This window comes from Macaca fascicularis, chromosome 1, assembly GCF_037993035.2.
Source record: "Macaca fascicularis isolate 582-1 chromosome 1, T2T-MFA8v1.1".
NCBI lineage: Eukaryota > Metazoa > Chordata > Mammalia > Primates > Cercopithecidae > Macaca > Macaca fascicularis.
In genome coordinates, this window is record NC_088375.1 from 100,700,569 (window position 1) to 100,719,182 (window position 18,614).

The 18,614-nt window shown below is 46.6% G+C and overlaps 2 protein-coding genes across 11 annotated transcripts in view; one reads left to right on the forward strand and one right to left on the reverse strand.

Moving 5' to 3' along the window:
* Positions 1–263: 263 nt before the first annotated feature.
* Positions 264–16,701, reverse strand: NCSTN (nicastrin). 5 transcript variants are annotated; one of them, XM_015451129.3, is made up of 18 exons: positions 16,589–16,701; positions 16,181–16,365; positions 15,244–15,348; positions 10,604–10,727; positions 10,055–10,176; positions 9,475–9,620; positions 8,345–8,495; positions 7,910–8,019; positions 7,509–7,661; positions 6,742–6,846; positions 6,496–6,573; positions 5,451–5,623; positions 3,661–3,763; positions 3,461–3,556; positions 3,072–3,159; positions 2,669–2,823; positions 2,176–2,388; positions 264–1,066 (listed from the first exon to the last, which is right to left on the reverse strand). In XM_015451129.3, the coding sequence occupies exons 4-18, from the start codon at positions 10,633–10,635 to the stop codon at positions 944–946; spliced, it is 1,848 nt and encodes a 615-aa protein (XP_015306615.3). In that variant the 5' UTR covers positions 10,636–10,727; positions 15,244–15,348; positions 16,181–16,365; positions 16,589–16,701; the 3' UTR covers positions 264–943. The 5 variants fall into 5 exon arrangements, 4 of the variants coding, with proteins under 4 accessions (XP_015306615.3, XP_045224931.2, XP_045224844.2 ...); XM_045368996.2 differs by having other exon boundaries at positions 15,186–15,348; XR_012434619.1 differs by lacking the exon at positions 16,181–16,365 and having other exon boundaries at positions 5,451–6,409.
* A 113-nt stretch (positions 16,702–16,814) lies between these two features.
* Positions 16,815–18,614, forward strand: part of COPA (COPI coat complex subunit alpha) — a 53,285-nt gene continuing 51,485 nt past the window's right edge. For all 6 annotated transcript variants that reach the window (XM_074039338.1, XM_005541256.3, XM_005541257.3 and 3 more), the window contains exon 1: positions 16,815–16,939. Coding sequence is in view for 2 of the 6 variants with exons in the window: in XM_005541256.3 (XP_005541313.1) it covers positions 16,900–16,939 (40 nt within the window). In the remaining 4 variants the exon portion in view is untranslated. The remainder of the gene's footprint in view (positions 16,940–18,614) is intronic.

Sequence of the window (18,614 nt, forward strand, 5' to 3'; positions counted from 1 at the left end):
CTGTACCCCAGCCAGTGTCTCAGAGTGAATAAAGACATGCCTGTTCATTACAAAGTGAGAAGAAACTACGTTAACATTGTTCTTACAAGAGGAGAACCAGGGCTCTGCAATTTGAAAGGACTTCAACTGTTTTTGACAGAGCCTTACCCCTTGGGTCCTCTGGAGCCCAAGACGATAGCATCGAAGATAACAACTTCATGACTTCCAGTCCAGGCTCGCTGAACAAAGTTGCCTGGGAAGAATAACTGTAGCAGTACAAGCAATGTGGGATAATCTATTTTAATGAAACTCATTATATATATATTTACAAAAAGAATAAAGGAAAAAGACAAAAACGAAAATAGATATTACAGCTTAATAAAAAGTACACTGAGCACTGTGGGCTGGAGGTGGGATACCCACCCGCAGCACGCCCACCCTAATGTGCCGTCTGAGGGCCTGAAGAAAGGACGGTGGGAAGGATACAGGAGGCTCGGCCCAGAGATGCCCCTGTCCTCCTCAGGGGTTCAATGTAGTTTGACCCTGACATTCCACCTTTTATGTCCTTCCCAGTCAGGAAGGTAACTGGGTACAGGGGTGGGGGTGAGGAGCAGAGAGAGGTACAGGGCAGGACGGAAAAAGTAGAAGGATACTGAAGGGCAAATTAGGGTGGGTAACTAGGGAGTTAAACAGGAGCAAGAAGCTTCTATTTGTATTCCCAAAATCTGGCATGAGTAGAGGAGGAGGAGGAAATGGGGAAGGGGAGATGGGAAAGTGGAGTGGAAGAAGGGAGGCAACTTATTTATCTCTCCCTGTCTCTTTTGGATAGTTCCAGTCTTTTCTGTTAATCCCAGTCTGAGACAGGCCCAGGGAGGTTCCAGTGACAAATTAGTGGTTGTGTCCCAGTGGGACAGATGCTCTAGGAAGTGAACTGCTGAGCTGGTAGGAAAAGCTGGGGTCCTCCTCAGTATGACACAGCTCCTGGCTCCCGGGGAGCAATGAAAAGGACATCAGCTTTGGCATTGATGCAGTAGGTGACGATGAGGGAGAAGACGAGGATGCCGAAGCCCACTATCAGGGTGATAAACTGCAGGGGGAGGGAGGGCAGGAAAGGAGAAAGGCATTCTCAGAACTCAGTGCCGTTTTTTGGATAATTGGGGTTTGGAGCCATGGGAATTCGGATGCTGGCTCTAAGCACCAAGTATGGAACAACCATGGGCAACATCTCCCCAGCCTACAGACTTTGTCTCCCCATTTGAAAAGAGAAGTGAAGTATCTCTGTTCTTGCTTCCGTCTCGTATTTTAGGCATTTTGAAAGGAGGGCCCATGGCTTTGGTTCTCTTGTGGCACTTACATTACTGACTTGTGACAGGAGCTCAGTACATTAGACTGACTCATCCCAGCTGTGCCAGACGGGGAATGCCAGATGGGAGTGGAAGCTGTGAAGGAGTTCTGGGATCCACAGGAGTTCTCCAGAATGAACACCTACTCAAACTATCTGTGAAGAAAGGTGCTCTCCAGAATGAACACCTCCTCAAACTATCTGTGAAGAAAGGTGCTCTCCAGAATGAACACCTACTCAAACTATCTGTGAAGAAAGGCCTCCTGGCTGGGCACAGTGGCTCATGCCTGTAATCCCAGCACTTTGGGAGGCCAAGGCGGGTGGATCACCTGACATCAGGAGTTCAAGACCAGCCTGACCAACATGGTGAAAATCATCTTTATTAAAAATTTAAAAAATTAGCCGGGCATGGTGGCACACGTCTGTAATCCCAGCTACTTGGGAGGCTGAAGTAGGAGAATCACTTGAACCTGGGGTACGGAGGTTGCAATGAGCCGAGATCACGCCATTGCACTCCAGCTTGGGCAAAAAGTGAAATTCCATCTCAAAAAAAGGAAAGAAAGAAAAGAAAGAAAAGAGAAAGAAAGAAAAGAGAAAGAAAGAAAAAGAAAGAAAGAAAGAAAGAAAGAAAAAGAAAAGAAAGAAAAGAAAGAAAAAGAAAAGAAAGAAAAGAAAGAAGAAAAGAAAGAAAAGAAAGGCCTCCTAAGAGAACACGCTGGCTGACCAGGGACAGATTTGCAGTAAGCTTTTGCTACAGATGTGGGGCAAATGGGAGATGGGAGGGGCTATGTGACACAAGAAAGCAGAAAGAAGTCAAACAGATCCCTGCCACCTCCCCTCCTGCCCTATCTCACCTCAAGCTCTTTGCTGGCGATGAGAAATATCCGGGCACGGATATCTTTCCAGCGGCTCTCAGTCCATGTAGAGTATTCAGTAGAGCTCCACTGACTCAGTTCGAAGGCAGGAGACAAGGCCCTGGCTAATCGTGCAGTGGAACGCACACACCGGGGGAGTCGGTCCGTCTCATTGGAATTCAAAGGGCCCTGGACCCATGAGTACTCATACAGCTGCACAGAAGATGGGCCACAACACATGGCTAGGCCTCTTCTCACTCGTTCCCTGTACCCTCTATCAGTGCCATGCTCTAACCAATTTAGCTAACTGGTTGCTGTCCCTTTATCCTTTAGATGGTACATTTTCACCCAGGTTCTTCAACACCCAATTGCTGAGGACTGCATCTCTCCACCTCTCCATCCCAACCCCTGGGTCTAACTGGGTCCAGAAGAACCTCCAACTTTCCCAAGGGAAAGGGGCCCCAGGGCACTTCCGACACCCACCACCACTCACATCCTTGTTTTCACTTGGGACTTTACTTGGATCCTGGCACTGCTCTCGGGTGAGGTTGACCACTGTGCCAGTCAAATTTGCCAAGGCATACTGTACAACATAAGTGGTGTTGGTGGGGCTGGAGACAGCGATGTAATGTTGAAGAGGCCCATCACCTGATTGCAGACCAAAGGGAAGGGAAGATTTGGTGGGTGGACGGTGGGTGAAACAAGAAAAGCCCAAGATTGGCAGCAGCCAGAAAGGAGCGCAAGGGGAAAGGATCCATCAAATATGAGAAGAAAGGAAAACAGGGGGTAAGAAAAACAGAGAGGAAAAAGAAAAAAATAGTAAAGGTTAAACCAAAATAACTTTTTCTCTATCCCTTTCCACAGCTAAGGGTCCCATTCCCACACCAGATGCTTACCCAAGTAGGACCTTAGGTCCTGCCTGAGGATAGACTGGAACCATGAGTTGTTGGCTTTAATCAGGAACCCATAGAGCAGGCGGGTAACCTAGGATTGGAACAGTGAGGAGAAAAAACCCTGTGACTTGAAGGGAGCCCAGGGAAAGAATTATCAGCGGAGACCCAGTCATGGGGCAGGAACCAGACTGGCCAGATACACTGGAGTTGGGAGACAGTGGCTGGCTCATAAGATGCAGATGAGGCCCACCTAAGAGCTCTCTGGGGCATCAGGCATTCTCACCGGCATCAACAGTAACGTGGAATTCCAAGGTTTGGGACACTAGGGCAAGGGAGGATAGGGACAGCTTGCTGTGTAAACAGACAGAAGGAGCTAGGGCCCATCTTCTTACCGTTTGGGGATCAGCCTGAACTGTGTCGCTGAAGTTGGTTCCTCCTGCAAGCTCATACAGAGCACGTCCCAGCACCGTGGCCACATCTGCCAGGGCCTGTGGTAGGTGAGGAGGGGGCTGAATGGCCCACCTCTCCTATCCTCAAATGCTAGCTCTTCACTGTGTGCCCCAGGCTCCCACCCAGCCTGACTCAATGCTACCTTGGCAGTGTCTGTTACAAAGTTCAGGTCCTCTTCAGGGCTCAGCCATTCGGGATAGCTCACATTAATGTTCTCAGCAGTGTCGTAAATACTCTGGTAATATCTGCCAGGAAAGCCGGCATGAGCCTTGGCTACATTTAGCCAGGGCTCTGCCCCTCTCCTCCCTCAAATGCCCCTTATGCAGGAACTCAGTATCTCATTTTCAGCATCCAGAAGAAAGGGGTGAGAGAAAATCAGGATCCCATACTGAAAAAGGTGTGGAGAACAGGGAAGTAGGAGTGAGGGTGAGGTAGTTACAGAAAATTAAAGATTTTCCTGAGAGACAAGGTAGAAAAGGTGAATGAGCTCAGATCTTTAAACACAGGAGAGATTTCTGTATCATTTGGGCTGGAGATATGGGGACGGCTAAGATGATTTTCAGAGAACTCTGCCATATATCATGAGATCAACTGTATAACTGTTCCAATGAACATTTAGATTTACGGTGGCTGGGAGCAGGAGGTGATTAGCACGTCTTAGGATCAGGTCTGCTCATAGATATCTAAGAATGCACTGATAAAAGCACCATGATGATCCTTATGGAGCCCCAAGGAGATAGACCTTAAGAGGGGCTGAACTCCACAGTCTTTACCATCAGTAAATCCCTGTTTACACAAGTCAAGTCAGCCACATAATCAAATCCAAAATGTGTTCAAATGATGAATCCTCACTTGCCCCAGAGTGGTACAAGGATAGCTTTAGAGGCCGCGCGCAGTGGCTCAAGCCTGTAATCCCAGCACTTTGGGAGGCCGAGACGGGCGGATCATGAGGTCAGGAGATCAAGACCATCCTGGCTAACCCAGTGAAACCCCGTCTCTACTAAAAAAATACAAAAAACTAGCTGGGTGTGGTGGCGGGCGCCTATAGTCCCAGCTACTTGGGAGGCTGAGGCAGCAGAATGGCGTAAACCCGGGAAGCAGAGCTTGCAGTGAGCTGAGATCCGGCCACTGCACTCCAGCCTGGGCAACACAGCGAGACTCCGTCTCAAAAAAACAAAAAGGATGGCTTTAGAGAAGACAGCTGACCCTAAGTGCTAGGACTGTCACTCCCCTAAATGAGTGAGAAGGTGCTACTTGGCTGGGGTCAGAAACAGAGCTCAAGCATTTTCACTTTGAAACTCATTTGGCCCCAGGGAAGCTTGGCAATCCAGCCTGAGTAAGAAGTCCCCCGTTATCCGAGGCCTCAAGTTAGGAGCAGTTTAAGGGTAACCCGGACCAAGAAAGAGGTGACTAACAGGGCCTTACTATCTCTGGAGCTCCATCAGCTATAGGAGGCACTTTTACCCTCACACTGAACCATGGATGGACACCTACCACATGTCAAGAACACGGTACATTTCACAGAGTATGAATACTGTTTCCGGCACCTCTGGGTGAGTTCCAGAGAAGGACTGCTTTTTGTCCTCTAGTCAAAGGGCCCCCACCATCCTTTCCATGCTTGTTTGAGATGATGCCCTCTGCTGGCAGCCCTGAGGAACTCAGGACCCTGGAGAGCTTGGGAGCAGTGGAACCATAACTGAGGATTGTGACAGGAAAGGGCTAACGGTGAGGATGATTTTCTAAGATGACTAGACAGTCAAAGAAATAAGGGTTTCAGGTCAGATGTGAAAAGGCCACTGAGCAAAGAATACAGATGGACCAGAGATTTTGGAGGGGGCAGTGTGGGAAAGCGGAGGGTAATAACCTTCCTCCCAGACTACAGAATAGACTCTTTTCAAGAATGAAGAGGGTGCAGGGCCAAGTGATTCTTACTTGTTATGGAAGGCACCAGAGTGGTCAGCCAGAACAACACCAGAGATGTTTCGAGCTCGAAGAAATCGCTGCAGGGAAGATGGTGGGAGAGGCTGGGACTGATTTGGCCTCCTGAGGATGACAGCAGGGACGCCAGCACCACTCTTCTCCAATGTGGCCAGGAGATCCTCCACCTGGGGGGAACGAGGGAGATTAACTGATGGGAGGCTGGGGGATGGGAAGCAGGAGGTCTCTTTTAGGCCTGAAATGCTCTATACTTCAAGTCCCCTGCTTGGGGAGCTACCCTGTCTCTAGTAGACCTTTATCCCTCAAGCCTTTTGGGACCAATTTCCTGTAGCTTCCACCATTCTTTTTAGAATTAGAAAATTGGGGCATAAAGAAGAGACCTATTTTTTTCATATTTATAAGGAAATTCTACTGTCTTCAAGACTCTGCTTTATCCTCAGTGGATGCTTCATTTATTACTTATTGTGCAGAATTTCAGGGAGCAAATAATAATAGAAAACTGTGAGCTGAATGCCAAACAGATAACCAATTCTTTTAAATGCTACAGAATTCCACAGCAGGGATGATGCTGAAGGCTGGAATTGCAGAAAGAGGACCACCCGGAAAAAAGCAGACCTAAAGGTGGACATAGAGGGAAGGGAAGGTTTTGAACAAGCAGTGAGGAAAGTGGAGGACAAGTTGGATAGGGAGTGTAACACAGCCAGGAGTTGGGCAGAGCAGCCTTGACAACTGGATCCATGGGGCAGCAAGGCAAGAAGGGAGCTAGTCACTCACCTATCCTTAATGGGCAGTAGTAGTCTGCTAGGCAACAAATGATCAGAGAACTACCCAGTCCAGGGAACCAATGGAATGCCACTGAGCTCCTGATTCTTCCCAGCAGCAACAACAGCTGTGGTGTTCATCCTTTGGCCAACACCCAATCCAATCCTGTCTCCTACCCTGTCTCACAGGCCCTGGGGGTTGGTGGAAACAGGGCAGGGGTTGGGGTCTGGATTCTGAGCTGTAGGAACAGGAAATGAGGGGGAGATGCTCAGGTTACCTGGTTCCGTACAGAATCATTTTTCTGAGACACAGGGTCTGTGTGCATCCAAAGCTCTAGTGAGGTTCTTAAGGCCACCTGGGGGGAGGATGAAGAAACAACACTTAGAATCAGTCTCCTGTTCTGGGCCATACCTAGGCGACAGAAGTCAAGGGAAAAGGTGGTGGTTCCTGCAGTTGAGACCACAGAATAACAAAGGAGGAAGTTTTAATTAAAAAGGAAGGGGCTGGGGGACATGCCACATACCTGTCCCAGCTCCACAAATGAGTCCACATTCTCTAACTGCACAGGAAACTTGCCCTTCTCCATATCGTAGACCATCCTCGAGCTGCCAATGTAGTCAAAAGTTTCCTGAGAGATGGAGGAAGGTAGGAGGGGGAACAGAGATTCCAAAGGGTTAGGAGAGCCTCGAAGAAGACCAGATCATCAAAGCTGTAAGCAAGACGACTGTCTCAGGTCACCTCAACTGCTAGTCAGCTTACAGTCATGCAACTTTGTGCTTCTCTTGGCCCCACATCCCAGCTGTGACTATCCCTCATACGTATGTATTACAAGATTTCTCAAGCCCAGAAATGGGGAAAGCAGCCTCAGTAAAGACCTAAGATGAACATCAGCTATAATGTGTCTGCTTCTTAACTGTCCCCCACCTCCAGTGACTCAGCCACAGATGCTGTTCCCTTAGTTTAGGGCTGTGGTCCTAGTGATGAGAGTCAGGAGCCTCAGGGCTCCTGGATGGAGATAGCAGTAAAGGAGTCCAGAGAGTAAAAGTAAAAGGCCACCTCCAATATATCTTATCAGTGCGGGAAAAAAGGGGCTGGTTACATACCAATTCAGGGTGTAAAAGCTTCCTAAAATGGAGGAATCTAAAGGGGAGACATACGTAGACACATCCAGAAGCTCTATGCTGATTAACAACTTAGGTCAAGTGCCGAGGTCTTCTCCAACCAGTAGCCACTCTCATCCTTACTATCCTCTTTCTTCCCTGCCATTGCACCCCAGCAAAGAGCCCTTACCCCTTGGAAGAAGACAAACATGACATTGCGGGGCAGGGTGGTCACATCGGGTGCCTTTTGCAAAGCTTCAGCAGCAGCCAGCTGGGTGACGAAGGAAGCCACCGCACTTTCAGCCCCTGGGGCCACATTCCAGAAAAAGGAACGACTATCCAGCTAGGTACAACAGAAGAAAAGTCAGGGGATACATACTTTAAAACTGGCCCCAAACCTCCTTTCTTGCTCCAGTCAAGAGAATATACCTGTCCTGCGGCAACGGAGACAACCCAGGAGTCCCACAGCCCAGATTCCTCCCCATTTGAGGCTTCCCAATTTAGCAACTTTGAAATCTGATATGCTAGAAAGGGGCCTACCAGCTCTTTTTGTGCCAGCCCTGCCCATCCTGATCAGAAGCCAACACTCACCCGGGTGGCAGCAACCACAACCCTGTCGTCAGGCTTTAATGTCCCAGTTGTATTTATAGGCTTTAGCATGCTCCACACATTGTAATCAGACAGGGGGTCACAGACGATTTCTAAGCAGGATGAAAACAATGAGAGATCAACAAGGCTAAAGGAGACAGTAGCTATAAAGGCAACACTGGAAAACTTCTGACCAGTGCCCCACGGAATCTAAGTCGTTTTCTCTACTTCCAACAGTCCCGGCTTGGCTTCTCTGCCACGATCCGCTTTAGGAACAAGCTGCCTCAATTTTTCAGAATTGTTTCTAGTTCTCCCACGCAGAGCTCCTTCATGGTGTCTACTCCTTCTCTATTATAGTCTCTCTTAAAATTCCCCGGCCTGGTTCCACTCTCCCTCTGCCCCTTATTCCATTACCCACATGGTTTGGATCTGCCCTACCTGGGTTGATGCTGAAGGTGCTTTGGATGGAGCTGCGCCGCATGCAGGTGGCAGTGCTGATGACAGCGTGCATGTGTGAGAAGAGCTGCATGGCACACAGTGGGAAAGTTGGTGCTGAGCCATTCTGACTCAGGTTGTGATCTTGATAGCACTGAAAGGGGAGATGGACCCCACTGAGACAGCTAGTTGGTGGAGGCCCTCCCCTACGTCCCAGAAGGAGGAGGGCCCAGTTCCATCCTTTTGGGATGAAGCTACACTTTTTTCAGAGACATCTGTCCCTGAGCTATAGTTATCTGGTACAACCACAGGATCTATAAGGTCAAAGAGAAAAACTCATCAAGAGGTACAAAGGGTTGCAGACTCAGTGGTTTAGCTGGAGATAAAATTATCCCATTCCAGATGGCCAGGCCCAGTTGAAAGTTTCAGCCACTGAAAAGACTCAGTGTGATCTGATACAAAGAGCACCAAACTAGAGATAGAAAATCAGATATGACACAGCTAGGAGATCAACTCAACATGCAACTTTGGACAAATCTCTTAACTATTCTATGAGTCAAAATGGAAATACTAGGCCAGAATTAAGGCACAGTAGAGCTAAAAAGAAGCCCAGAAATTACCAAATTGAATCTCTCAATCTCTAGTCCAAAGCTTTTTTTTACGATACTAGTGGTTCTTCACGTGCGCTGTGTACCTTGTTTCATATTATTCTTTCAGATATTCTTTGTATTTTCTTCTAGTCTAAAAGGCTTTAATGCTGTGAGCATTAAAGAAGCAGGAGCAAAATGTGGGGAGAGAATGTGAGAAAAATAAACGTCTTGGTTCTTTTTGGAGCAACCATCTTTCAGCAGGTGTACTAGTAGAATGAGCCACCCTCCAAATAGGAGAGCCTATAAAATAATCCTCTTTCTTTCTTTCTTTTTTTCTTTTGAAATAGAGACAGCCTGCTCTGTCACCCAGGCTGGACTGCAATGGTGCCATTTCAGCTCACTGAAACCTCTGCCTCCCGGCTCAAGTGAACCTCCTGTCTCAGCCACCTGGGTGGCTGGGACTACATGCACACACCACCACAACTGCCTAGAAAAATAATCTTCTTTCTAACTGGAACTGCTAGGAGCTGGCAGAGTCATTACCTGCTTGATGACCTTGGTTTCATTTTCATCTTCAAGAAGAAAGATGGGGAAACTAAAGTCTTCATAAGCCAAACCATTGCCCAGTGAGTTCCACTGTATTTCTCTGCAGTGAGCAAACTCTGGCCCATAGGAGTTGGAGTAAACACCTGAAGGGAAGGATGGGGAATAGGGGGACTGGTTACTGGGACACCAAGTAGTTAGGAATCCAGTGAGGGAGGAAGACTCTTACAGTTGGAACTAAGAGTTCAAAAGCAGATGGTGACTCAAAGAAGCAGGCATGATGTCTATCACCATCCACACTAAAATGGAAAGACAATGGTATCAGGGAGTCTTAGGCTATAAGATTAGGGATGTGAACATGTGACAAAAAGAGATGATGCCATGTAAGGCAAAGGAAAGGGAAGCAGGAGAGGGAAGGGATGAGCAGCAAGGACAAATAAACACTACCTCCTGTTTGGGAGTCAGTTACTGACACCACACACAGACACAAACACACATACATCCCTCACAAAGACATAAGACCGAAGCAACAATGAGCCTTAGGTGACAGTAGGCTCTCCTGATCCTTTGGGACACTTACCAAACCCATCATTTGGGCACTGCACACTAGGAGAGAATCCTGAGGCAGGATTGGGCTTGGTCAAGGACACTGCAAGACCAGCAATTCGGCTGGTTCTCCCTTTTAGCTTCTCCATTAAATGCCTGGAATAGGAAAGGAATTCCATGAAGGAACACAGGAAGGTGTCGGACAGCCTGACATCCTGCCCTCCAGGATGGAAACAAATGGGGAACTAGTGGAATCATACTGTTGACTTATTTCTTCCCTTTCAGTCTCTAACTTCTGAGTCTGGAGTATGATCTGCTCTAAAAAGTAGAGGTCTAGTGAGTCAGCACCCCAGGAAGGAAGGGGAGGGGTACCCAGGGTTACTCAGGGACAAGATAGGTGAAATTTGGCCCTGAGCTCAAGATCATTTCTTTTGATGGTACACCTTTCCTTCTGAGGACCACCCTGCCTTCTCCCCTGACCAGACTAGGGCAGCCAAGGGAAGTTTTCACTAATAAGTGGGAGGACTGTTCACTGAAACTTTCCCTCTATGGATGTTTTCCCAGCAGATATATCTATTCTTACCTGGTAAAAAGCTTGCTCTCCAGCAGAACCATGTAAGGGGGGTTGGGGCCATCAGTCAATACCCACTGTAGGTCCTCTTCTCTCTCTACTACGTGGATAACCCCTGTGTCTCCACTAATTGAAGCTGCCAAGACAGAATGAGTTAAATTAAAGCTCCCACAGTTGATAATTCTCACTCTGCCTCGCTGATTCTGCATATCTTTTATCCCTAAAGATGTCACAACATATTTGGGTGAATACAGGCACCTCTAGATTTGAACTGAAAAGCTGTTGCCCGAGCTCCATCTGAAGTTTATCAGGAGGGAATGGAATATAAAAGAGCACAAGAGGACTCATTATATGCCAGAAAGGTTCTGTGAACTTCATTTTCTTGCTCTCTGCCCCCAACCTTATTTAGCCATATACATAAGATTCTACAACAACAGACACCAAAGTTTTCAAACCTATATTTTCTCCAGGAAATGCCACTAAATCTCTAGCTCAGGGTTTTAGCTTTGAATCTTCCTTTGTGAAAACACATGCATAGATGCCCTTGGCCTCAGGAGCCTTCCTGGATCGGCATTCCTTTTGCCCTTTTTGGGAATGACTTTACTTGCTTCTGGCCGGTTTTAGATGAGGTTAATCAAGAACTCTGAGGTTTCTAAAACAGAGCTTCCCAATTGATGAGCCTTGAATGGATCAGAGATGTGCTCTCATTGGTTCTCCTCATTCCAGGAAACCTAGGGTTTCCAAAGTCACCTCCAGCCAGGAGTAGTCTACTTATCATTTACCCCAGGATGCCCTGAAAATATCACCCATTTCTCTATGTGCCAGGATGCCATACAAATAACATTTTCCATGTGTCTCATGACATAATAAAGACTGGGAAGCGGCCGGGCGCGGTGGCTCAAGCCTGTAATCCCAGCACTTTGGGAGGCCGAGACGGGCGGATCACGAGGTCAGGAGATCAAGACCATCCTGGCTAACACGGTGAAACCCCGTCTCTACTAAAAATACAAAAAAAAAAAACTTAGCCGGGCGAGGTGGCGGGCGCCTGTAGTCCCAGCTACTCGGGAGGCTGAGGCAGGAGAATGGCGTGAACCCGGGAGGCGGAGCTTGCAGTGAGCTGAGATCCGGCCACTGCACTCCAGCCTGGGTGACAGAGCGAGACTCCGTCTCAAAAAAAAAAAAAAAAAGACTGGGAAGCACTGTATTAGAGGATGGATACCCAGAATCCAGAATACTTTGAATTCTACATAATTCAAGACATTAGGTAATACTCCTTAAGTCCCCAGTGATGTGTGTAGAGATATCCTAGGGTCTCCCTGTGAGTCTTCCCCCCACAGAAAATTGGATGTGTTATTCATAAATTATTTAAGACCAGTAGTTCTCAGCCCTGGCTGTGTATCAGAATCACTTTAGAGTTTTAAATGCCCGCCTCGGCCCCCCAAAGTGCTGGGATTACAGGAGTGAGTCACCATGCCTGGCCCTTGCCATAGCATTTAAAACATGGGAAAAGGAACAGATAGTGTGGCAACTAAAACATATATAACTTCGGCCAGGTGCAGTGGCTCATGCCTCTAATCCCAGTACTTTGGGAGGCCGAAGTGGTTGGATCACTTGAGGTCAGGAGTTCGAGACCAGCCTGGCCAACATGGCGAGACCCCATCTCTACTAAAAATACAAAAATTAGCCAGGTGTGATGGCACATACCTGTAATGCTAGCTACTCAGGAGGCTGAGGCAGGGGAATCGCTTGAACCTGGGAGGTGGAGGCTGCAGTGAGCTGAGATTGTCCCACAGCATTCCAGCCTGGGTGACATAGTGTGACTCCAACTCTCACACACACACACCCACCCACTCCAAAACTTCAACTCCAGGGAGGACAGGAAGAAGACAAACTATGATACTGGACTGAAAAAAACCTGGATTCTAATCTGGATTCCAACTAGCAATGGTGTAGTCTTAAGTAACTTATTTTCTCTGGGCCTTCGATGAGGAGGTTTTCTACCTCTGTTCATCTCATACTGTGGGGATAGATGAAAGAAGGAAGAAAGGATAGAAGGAGGGAGGGAGGGAAAAGAAATCTATTTATAGCCCCCTTTCAAAACTTTAAATTGTCCAAGAGAAGCAGAGCACTATAATGAGAAATCAAACCTGGGTATCACTTTTTCTCCTTAGTTTTATCACGTTAGCTACACTAATTAAAAAGGGCGCAGCCTGCTCAGAAAAGACAGATATGACAAAGTAAGACTTAGAAATAAGTACGTTGAAAAGGAAACAAGATCTTAATGAGGCAGTGGCCAGAGTCCCGCTTGCCCCCTCTTGTTTCTCTGTACTGGCACTTGGCTTTACCTCCAGAGGCTTTGCTTCCCACAGAGCTGTTTTAAGAACATAGAGCAGAATGACTCATTCCCAAAGGAGTTTTCTTAGAGCCCAGTTACAAGAAGATGGGGTCCTGGCCTTCTGTACTTTATAGTGAGGTTCCAGCAAGACCAGCAGTCTGATCTCAGCCCACCCTGGACCTAGCTCTCTTCTACCTACAAACCAGTTCAGAAACTAAGTCCAGAGGGCTGGGCACGGTGGTTCATGCCTGTAATCCCAGCATTTTGGGAGGCCAAGGCGGGCAGATCACGAGGTCAGGAGTTCGAGACCAGCCTGCCCAACATGGTGAAGCCCCGCCTCTACTAAAGATACAAAAAAGTATCCGGGCATGGTGGCACACACCTGTAATCCCAGCTATTCAGGAAGCTGAGACAGGAGAATCACTTTAACCTGGGAGGCGGAGATTGCAGTGAGCTGAGATCGTGCCACTGCAGTCCAGCCCAGGCGAGAGGGTGAGACTCCATCTCAGAAAAAAAAAAAAAAAAGAAACTAAGTACAACAAAAACTTTATTTGGGGCTGATTGGAACCAGTCAACCTACTCCCAGTGCTCTGTATAGCAGGGACACGGGGCAATGAACAGATACTATAGCTCAGGGAAAGATGGCTAAAAAAGTAGTAACTGCTTCCATGAACAAGTCCTTCACTTCTCAGTGTCCCAGTTTTCTCTTACCAAATTGGAAGAAGGCTTCAGGAAATTATACAGCACTTCTGAGATAACCCTCTTTACCTAGCATCATCAATAACCATCTATTAAGAGATATTTGACTTTCAGTTTTATGCAAGTATTCCAACCATTATTCCAGGGGTAAACTGAAATTCAGAGGTGATCAATTTGATGATGAGAAAGCCAATATCAGACCCCAAGTTTCCTGCTTATCTGCAAAACTACCTTCTGACAGAGCTATTGTCCATAGGAAACAAAATCTGAAGACAGCAGGTTAGCCTTTAGATTACTACTTTTCCTGCCCTATGATTTTAACAGTTTTTAAAGCCATAGTGTCGTGGAACCTTCTTTTGAAACACACAAAGTGTAAAAATAAGTGGCCTCACTGTCAGTTGAATTTAAGGAAAAACAAAGTTTTAAAAAAGGATAAATAGAATGCTTCACTAATTCCTCCTGCAATTATTTGGCATTTTCTTTTTTCTTTTTTTTTTTTTTGAGACAGCGTCTCACTCTGTCACCTACGCTGGTGTACTGTGGCACAATCTCTGCTCACTGCAACCTCCACCTCCTGGGCTCAAGTGATTCTCCGTCCTCCACCTCCTGAGAAGCTGCGACTATAGGCACGCCACAGCAGCCAGCTAATTTCTGTATTTTTAGTAGAGATGGGGGGTTTCACCATGCTGGGCAGGCTGGTCTCAAACTCCTGACCTCAAGTGATCCACCCGCCTTGGCCTTCCAAAGTGCTGGGATTACAGGCATGAGCCACCGCACCCAGTCTATATGGCATTTTCAACGCCTTCTCTTTAAATAGTTCATTGCCTTTAAGAAGCCCATTTTGGTTCCAAAAAGTTCAGAGTGCAAGTGATGACTGGACACCATAGAATATGAGACTTTTTTCTCCTTAAAAAAAGTGTAATAGGGTGGTTAAGAGTCCTGGCTCGGCTGGGCACGGTGGTTCACGCCTGTAATCCCAGCATTTTGGGAGGCCAAGGCAGGTGGATCACTTGAGGTCAGGAGTTGAGACCAGCCTGACCAACATGGTGAAATCCTGCCCCTACTAAAAATACAAAAATTAGCTGGGCATGGTGGTGAGTGGCTGCAGTCCCAGCTACTTGGGAGGCTGAGGCAGGAGAATCACTTGAACCCGGAAGGCAGAGGTCACAGTGAGCCAAGATGGTGTCATTGCACTCCAGCCTGGGGAACAAGAGTGAAACTCTGTCTCAAAAAAAAAAAAAAAAGAGTCCCAGTTTAGTGCTTGAGCCACCAGATCCTGGCATCATCACTTATTACCAGTATGATCTTGGGAAAGTTACTCAACTTCTTTAAGTTTTAGTTTCATCATTTATAAAGTGACAACAATAGTAAGACCTATTTTACGGGGTTGTCGTGGGGGTTATATGAGATGCACATGTAAAAAGCTTGGTATGCAGCATTTACTAAATGTCAGTTCTTATTAATTATCTTGCCTAGCTTGACAGACCGTTCTCTACAACTGCCTACTCTCAGTCCAGTATGAGTGTCAGAACTCCTAAGCAGGACATGACTGTTACTTACTATCTAGGGCACAGACAAATATCAATGTCCATAAACATGAATCCCAGTCTCAACTCACACTGGCAGCCAATCTGATGAGTGGCGTTGAGCAGGCGAACACAGGGAGCTGTTTTATTTAAGGGGATATATATCTTCCTCTCCACTGAGTTTCCCCTGCACAAACCTGATTGGAAGATAAAAAGTGTTAGAAAAAATTGAGAGACACAGGTATTAGCTTCTATCATGTAATTAACCTGATGTATGGCTTGGGTAAATCATTCAATATCACACTTTCTAAAATGAGGTTAAAGTCCATTATTCTTACTTCTTGCGCACATTATTGTAACAGATACATGCTCTACATGGCACTCAGCTATGTGCCTCAAAGGGTTATTAAAAAGTCCATGTAGCGCCATTGACAGTGACACTAAAAGAGAGAAAACTTGGTCAAAGGAAAGGTGTTTGACCTTAGATTTGCCAAATTCTGGTTGCACAGGTGATCACACTTCTGCTTGTATATCCTGTATGTATATTACTAACCAGTTAATACAAAGGTGCTGGGCTAAGAAAACTTTCTGAGACATTTTTCCAAGAGTGTGAATAGAATTGAGAGAAACCTTATGACATACACTGGTCAGTTAATTTAACATCAGTAGGTCATTTGTGTGCCCACAGTGTGGGGCAGCTGTAGTTTCTCCTTTGAGGATCTTTAAAAACAATGTGAACTAGGGGAAGGCACAGTCATAGTTATATACAGACATTTGCATTTTAGGGCGTGACCAACTAAAAAGCCATGTATCAGTAAATAAACGCGTATAAGCAAACAGTCAAGTATATTATAAATGCCAAAAGTTCCTTGAATCGTTACTTCACGGTTTGGACAGTTAAGAGTACCCATATCCTACCTTATTCTTGCTTTACTGATTAAAAAAACAAAAACAAAAACAAAACCTGAGGCAAGGCAGAGGGACACAGACTTTGGGTGTAACCAATAGAGGAAGAAATAAGAAATCTACCTTTTAAGCGCCGCACAGCACCCACAGAACAAGATTGCTTTCGTCTCAAAAAGTCTAAACGCGGGGAAGAAAGCTAACTTTCACACCTGTTTCTTTCGACTGTGGGGTGGGTGGCTGGGGTTGTGGGAAAAACGAGGCATCTGGACAAAGTGGGAGAGGGTCGAGTTCGAAGTCCAGGAAGAGGCCTAGAGAAGGGAGTGAAGCGACACGACATGCTGCGGGGGAGAAGGGACCTTTAGGTCCAGGCAAAGGGGGAACTTCTGTCGTGGGAACGAAAGAGAAAGAGGATTTACAGGGTGGGGGGACAGAGGGGCAGCAGGAACCAGAAGGGAGACAGTGGCGCTCGCGGCTGGGCCGATCCGGAGAGTTCCCTTTAGAGAACGGAGCTCACGGGTGGGGAGGCCTCACCTGCTAGTAGGACGCAGAAAGACAGAAGACGAAGGAGACCCCGACTTCCCGGGTCAGCCCCAGAGCCACCCCCTGCCGTGGCCATCTTGCCTCTCTGCTGAGCGGAAGTCCCCGTTCGGCTCCTGCCGGGTAGCGGCCTCTCTAGGCTACCACTGACACCATCTCTGTGGCCCGGAGCCCAACAGACCGGAAGTTCGTGTTTCCAGGAGCTTCCGGAAACCGCGGCAGAGGGTAGCTGACGTGGAGGCGTCCGAAGGGCAGCAGGGTGTGTCGGGGCTCGGATTAAAACATCGGAGTCGGAGACCTGAGAGATGCTAACCAAATTCGAGACCAAGAGCGCGCGGGTCAAAGGTAGTGGAGAAAAAAAAGGGGAACATGGAGGTTGGATGTCAAGAGCGGCGCAGACACCGGGGAAGAGAAAATGGGTAGACGTGCTGGCCGAAGTGGGCCCACTAGACGGACCCAGAGGAAGACGGAGGGTGGGAGAGAGGTTAGGCCTGGCTAGCGGTTCTCCAGTCCCCTCTTTGGTGTGTCCTTGGGCTTCGATTTACCTATAAAGTGGCTCCCACACTGTAGGTGATTCCTTAGACCACCTCCCTATTCTTTCTTCTCCCTTTCTCTCTTTGCTGTGCTCCCAACTTGTATTGTTCTGCTCCAAAGGCCCTGTGACCTGTTGACTTTTTGATTGTGTTATATGGAGTGGCCCTGGGGCTTGAGTCTCGATCTCTGTTACTTGCACCCGAGTCAGTAGCTTTTTTGGAGACGTGTAGTGGCTACCTCACTTAAGGAGGCCTTGGCTGCAGCATCTCAACATCAGTACCTTCATTCGGCTTTATTCACTACCCGGAAGTAGTACTTTGAGGCTTATAACCCCAATAAAGTCTCAACTTGATAGGGTTGCCAGATAAAATGCAGGACACCCAGTTAAATTTGAATTTCAGGTAAACAATGAATAGTTTTTTTAGTCTGTCCTTGCTTACCAGAAGTTCAAATATATCTGGGCATCTCGTATTTTTATTTGCTAAGTATGGCGACTCTAGAGCTCGAGTGTGGGTCGTTGGGGGTGGTGGGCAAATACTGAGATCTCAGTATTAGCCTCAGAATGTTAAAATGTGAAAGGCAGAGAGAAGTAAGGTCTCCAGAGACCTGGAAAAAATAGTATCTAGAGTATGTAGTAAGATGCAGCGTAACAAAATGGTTAGTCTTTGAAAGTGGTTGGTCTTTGAAGTCAGATGGGCTTGCTTTGGAATCCTGAGACATCCACTAACAAGCTGTATGACTTGGGTGACTTAAGGTCTCTAAGTGCTATTTCCTCATCTGTAAAATAGTCTTTTATAGAAAGAATTAAAATGAGAAAGTATGGAATGTATTTATTGCAGCACCTGGTGTAGACTCAGTAGTGCAAAAAGTGGAGGCTGCTCTCAATGTGTGAATATATTCTGAGCAGTTTCTAAGTCTCTTGGGAAACTTGACCTTGAAAGGTGGGTACCATTAAGAATTTCTGAGACCTGTGTAGGTGAAATGGGTCTTCATAATCTTTCAGTTTTCTTTTCTGCTCCTAATTTCTTGCTGGGCAGTAGAGAAGGAAAAACAAAGATGTTGTAATAATTGAGGGCGAACATCCATTGTTGAGTGTACTTATATATCATAATGGAAAAAAAAAAAGAGAACCTAATGGAAAAATAGACAATTTAGAAGAAAAATTGTAAATGTTCAATAAATAATTAAAACAGTTCCACCTCACTAGTAATGAAAGAAATGCAAAAAAAAAAAAAAAAAAAAAAGTGAAGTTACTTTCTTGGGGGGAGGGTCTTAGATTTATAAAACAAAACAACAAATAGCTGATAACATCCTGTGTGCAAAATGGGCACCTCCATAAACTTCATGAGACTGTATATTGATAAAGTGTTTTTACATTTAAATATATGTACTAAAATGTTAAGTGCACATATTCTATTCCTGAGCAATCTCACTTACAGGTCTTTAGCCTAGAGCAGTAATAATGCAAATAGGCTAGATTATGTGT

What these genes read in the sequence shown, in the direction of transcription:
- NCSTN (XM_045368909.2), bottom strand. Translation starts at nt 16,673, where the DNA reads ATGGCCACGGCAGGGGGTGGCTCTGGGGCTGACCCGGGAAGTCGGGGT. An exon ending in ATGATTCTGTACGGAACCAG is followed by an intron (nt 5,624 to 6,495) that starts GTAACCTGAGCA and finishes CGTTCCCCCCAG; the next exon opens with GTGGAGGATCTCCTGGCCAC. An exon ending in TCGCCAGCAAAGAGCTTGAG is followed by an intron (nt 1,067 to 2,175) that starts GTGAGATAGGGC and finishes CTCCCCCTGCAG; the next exon opens with TTTATCACCCTGATAGTGGG.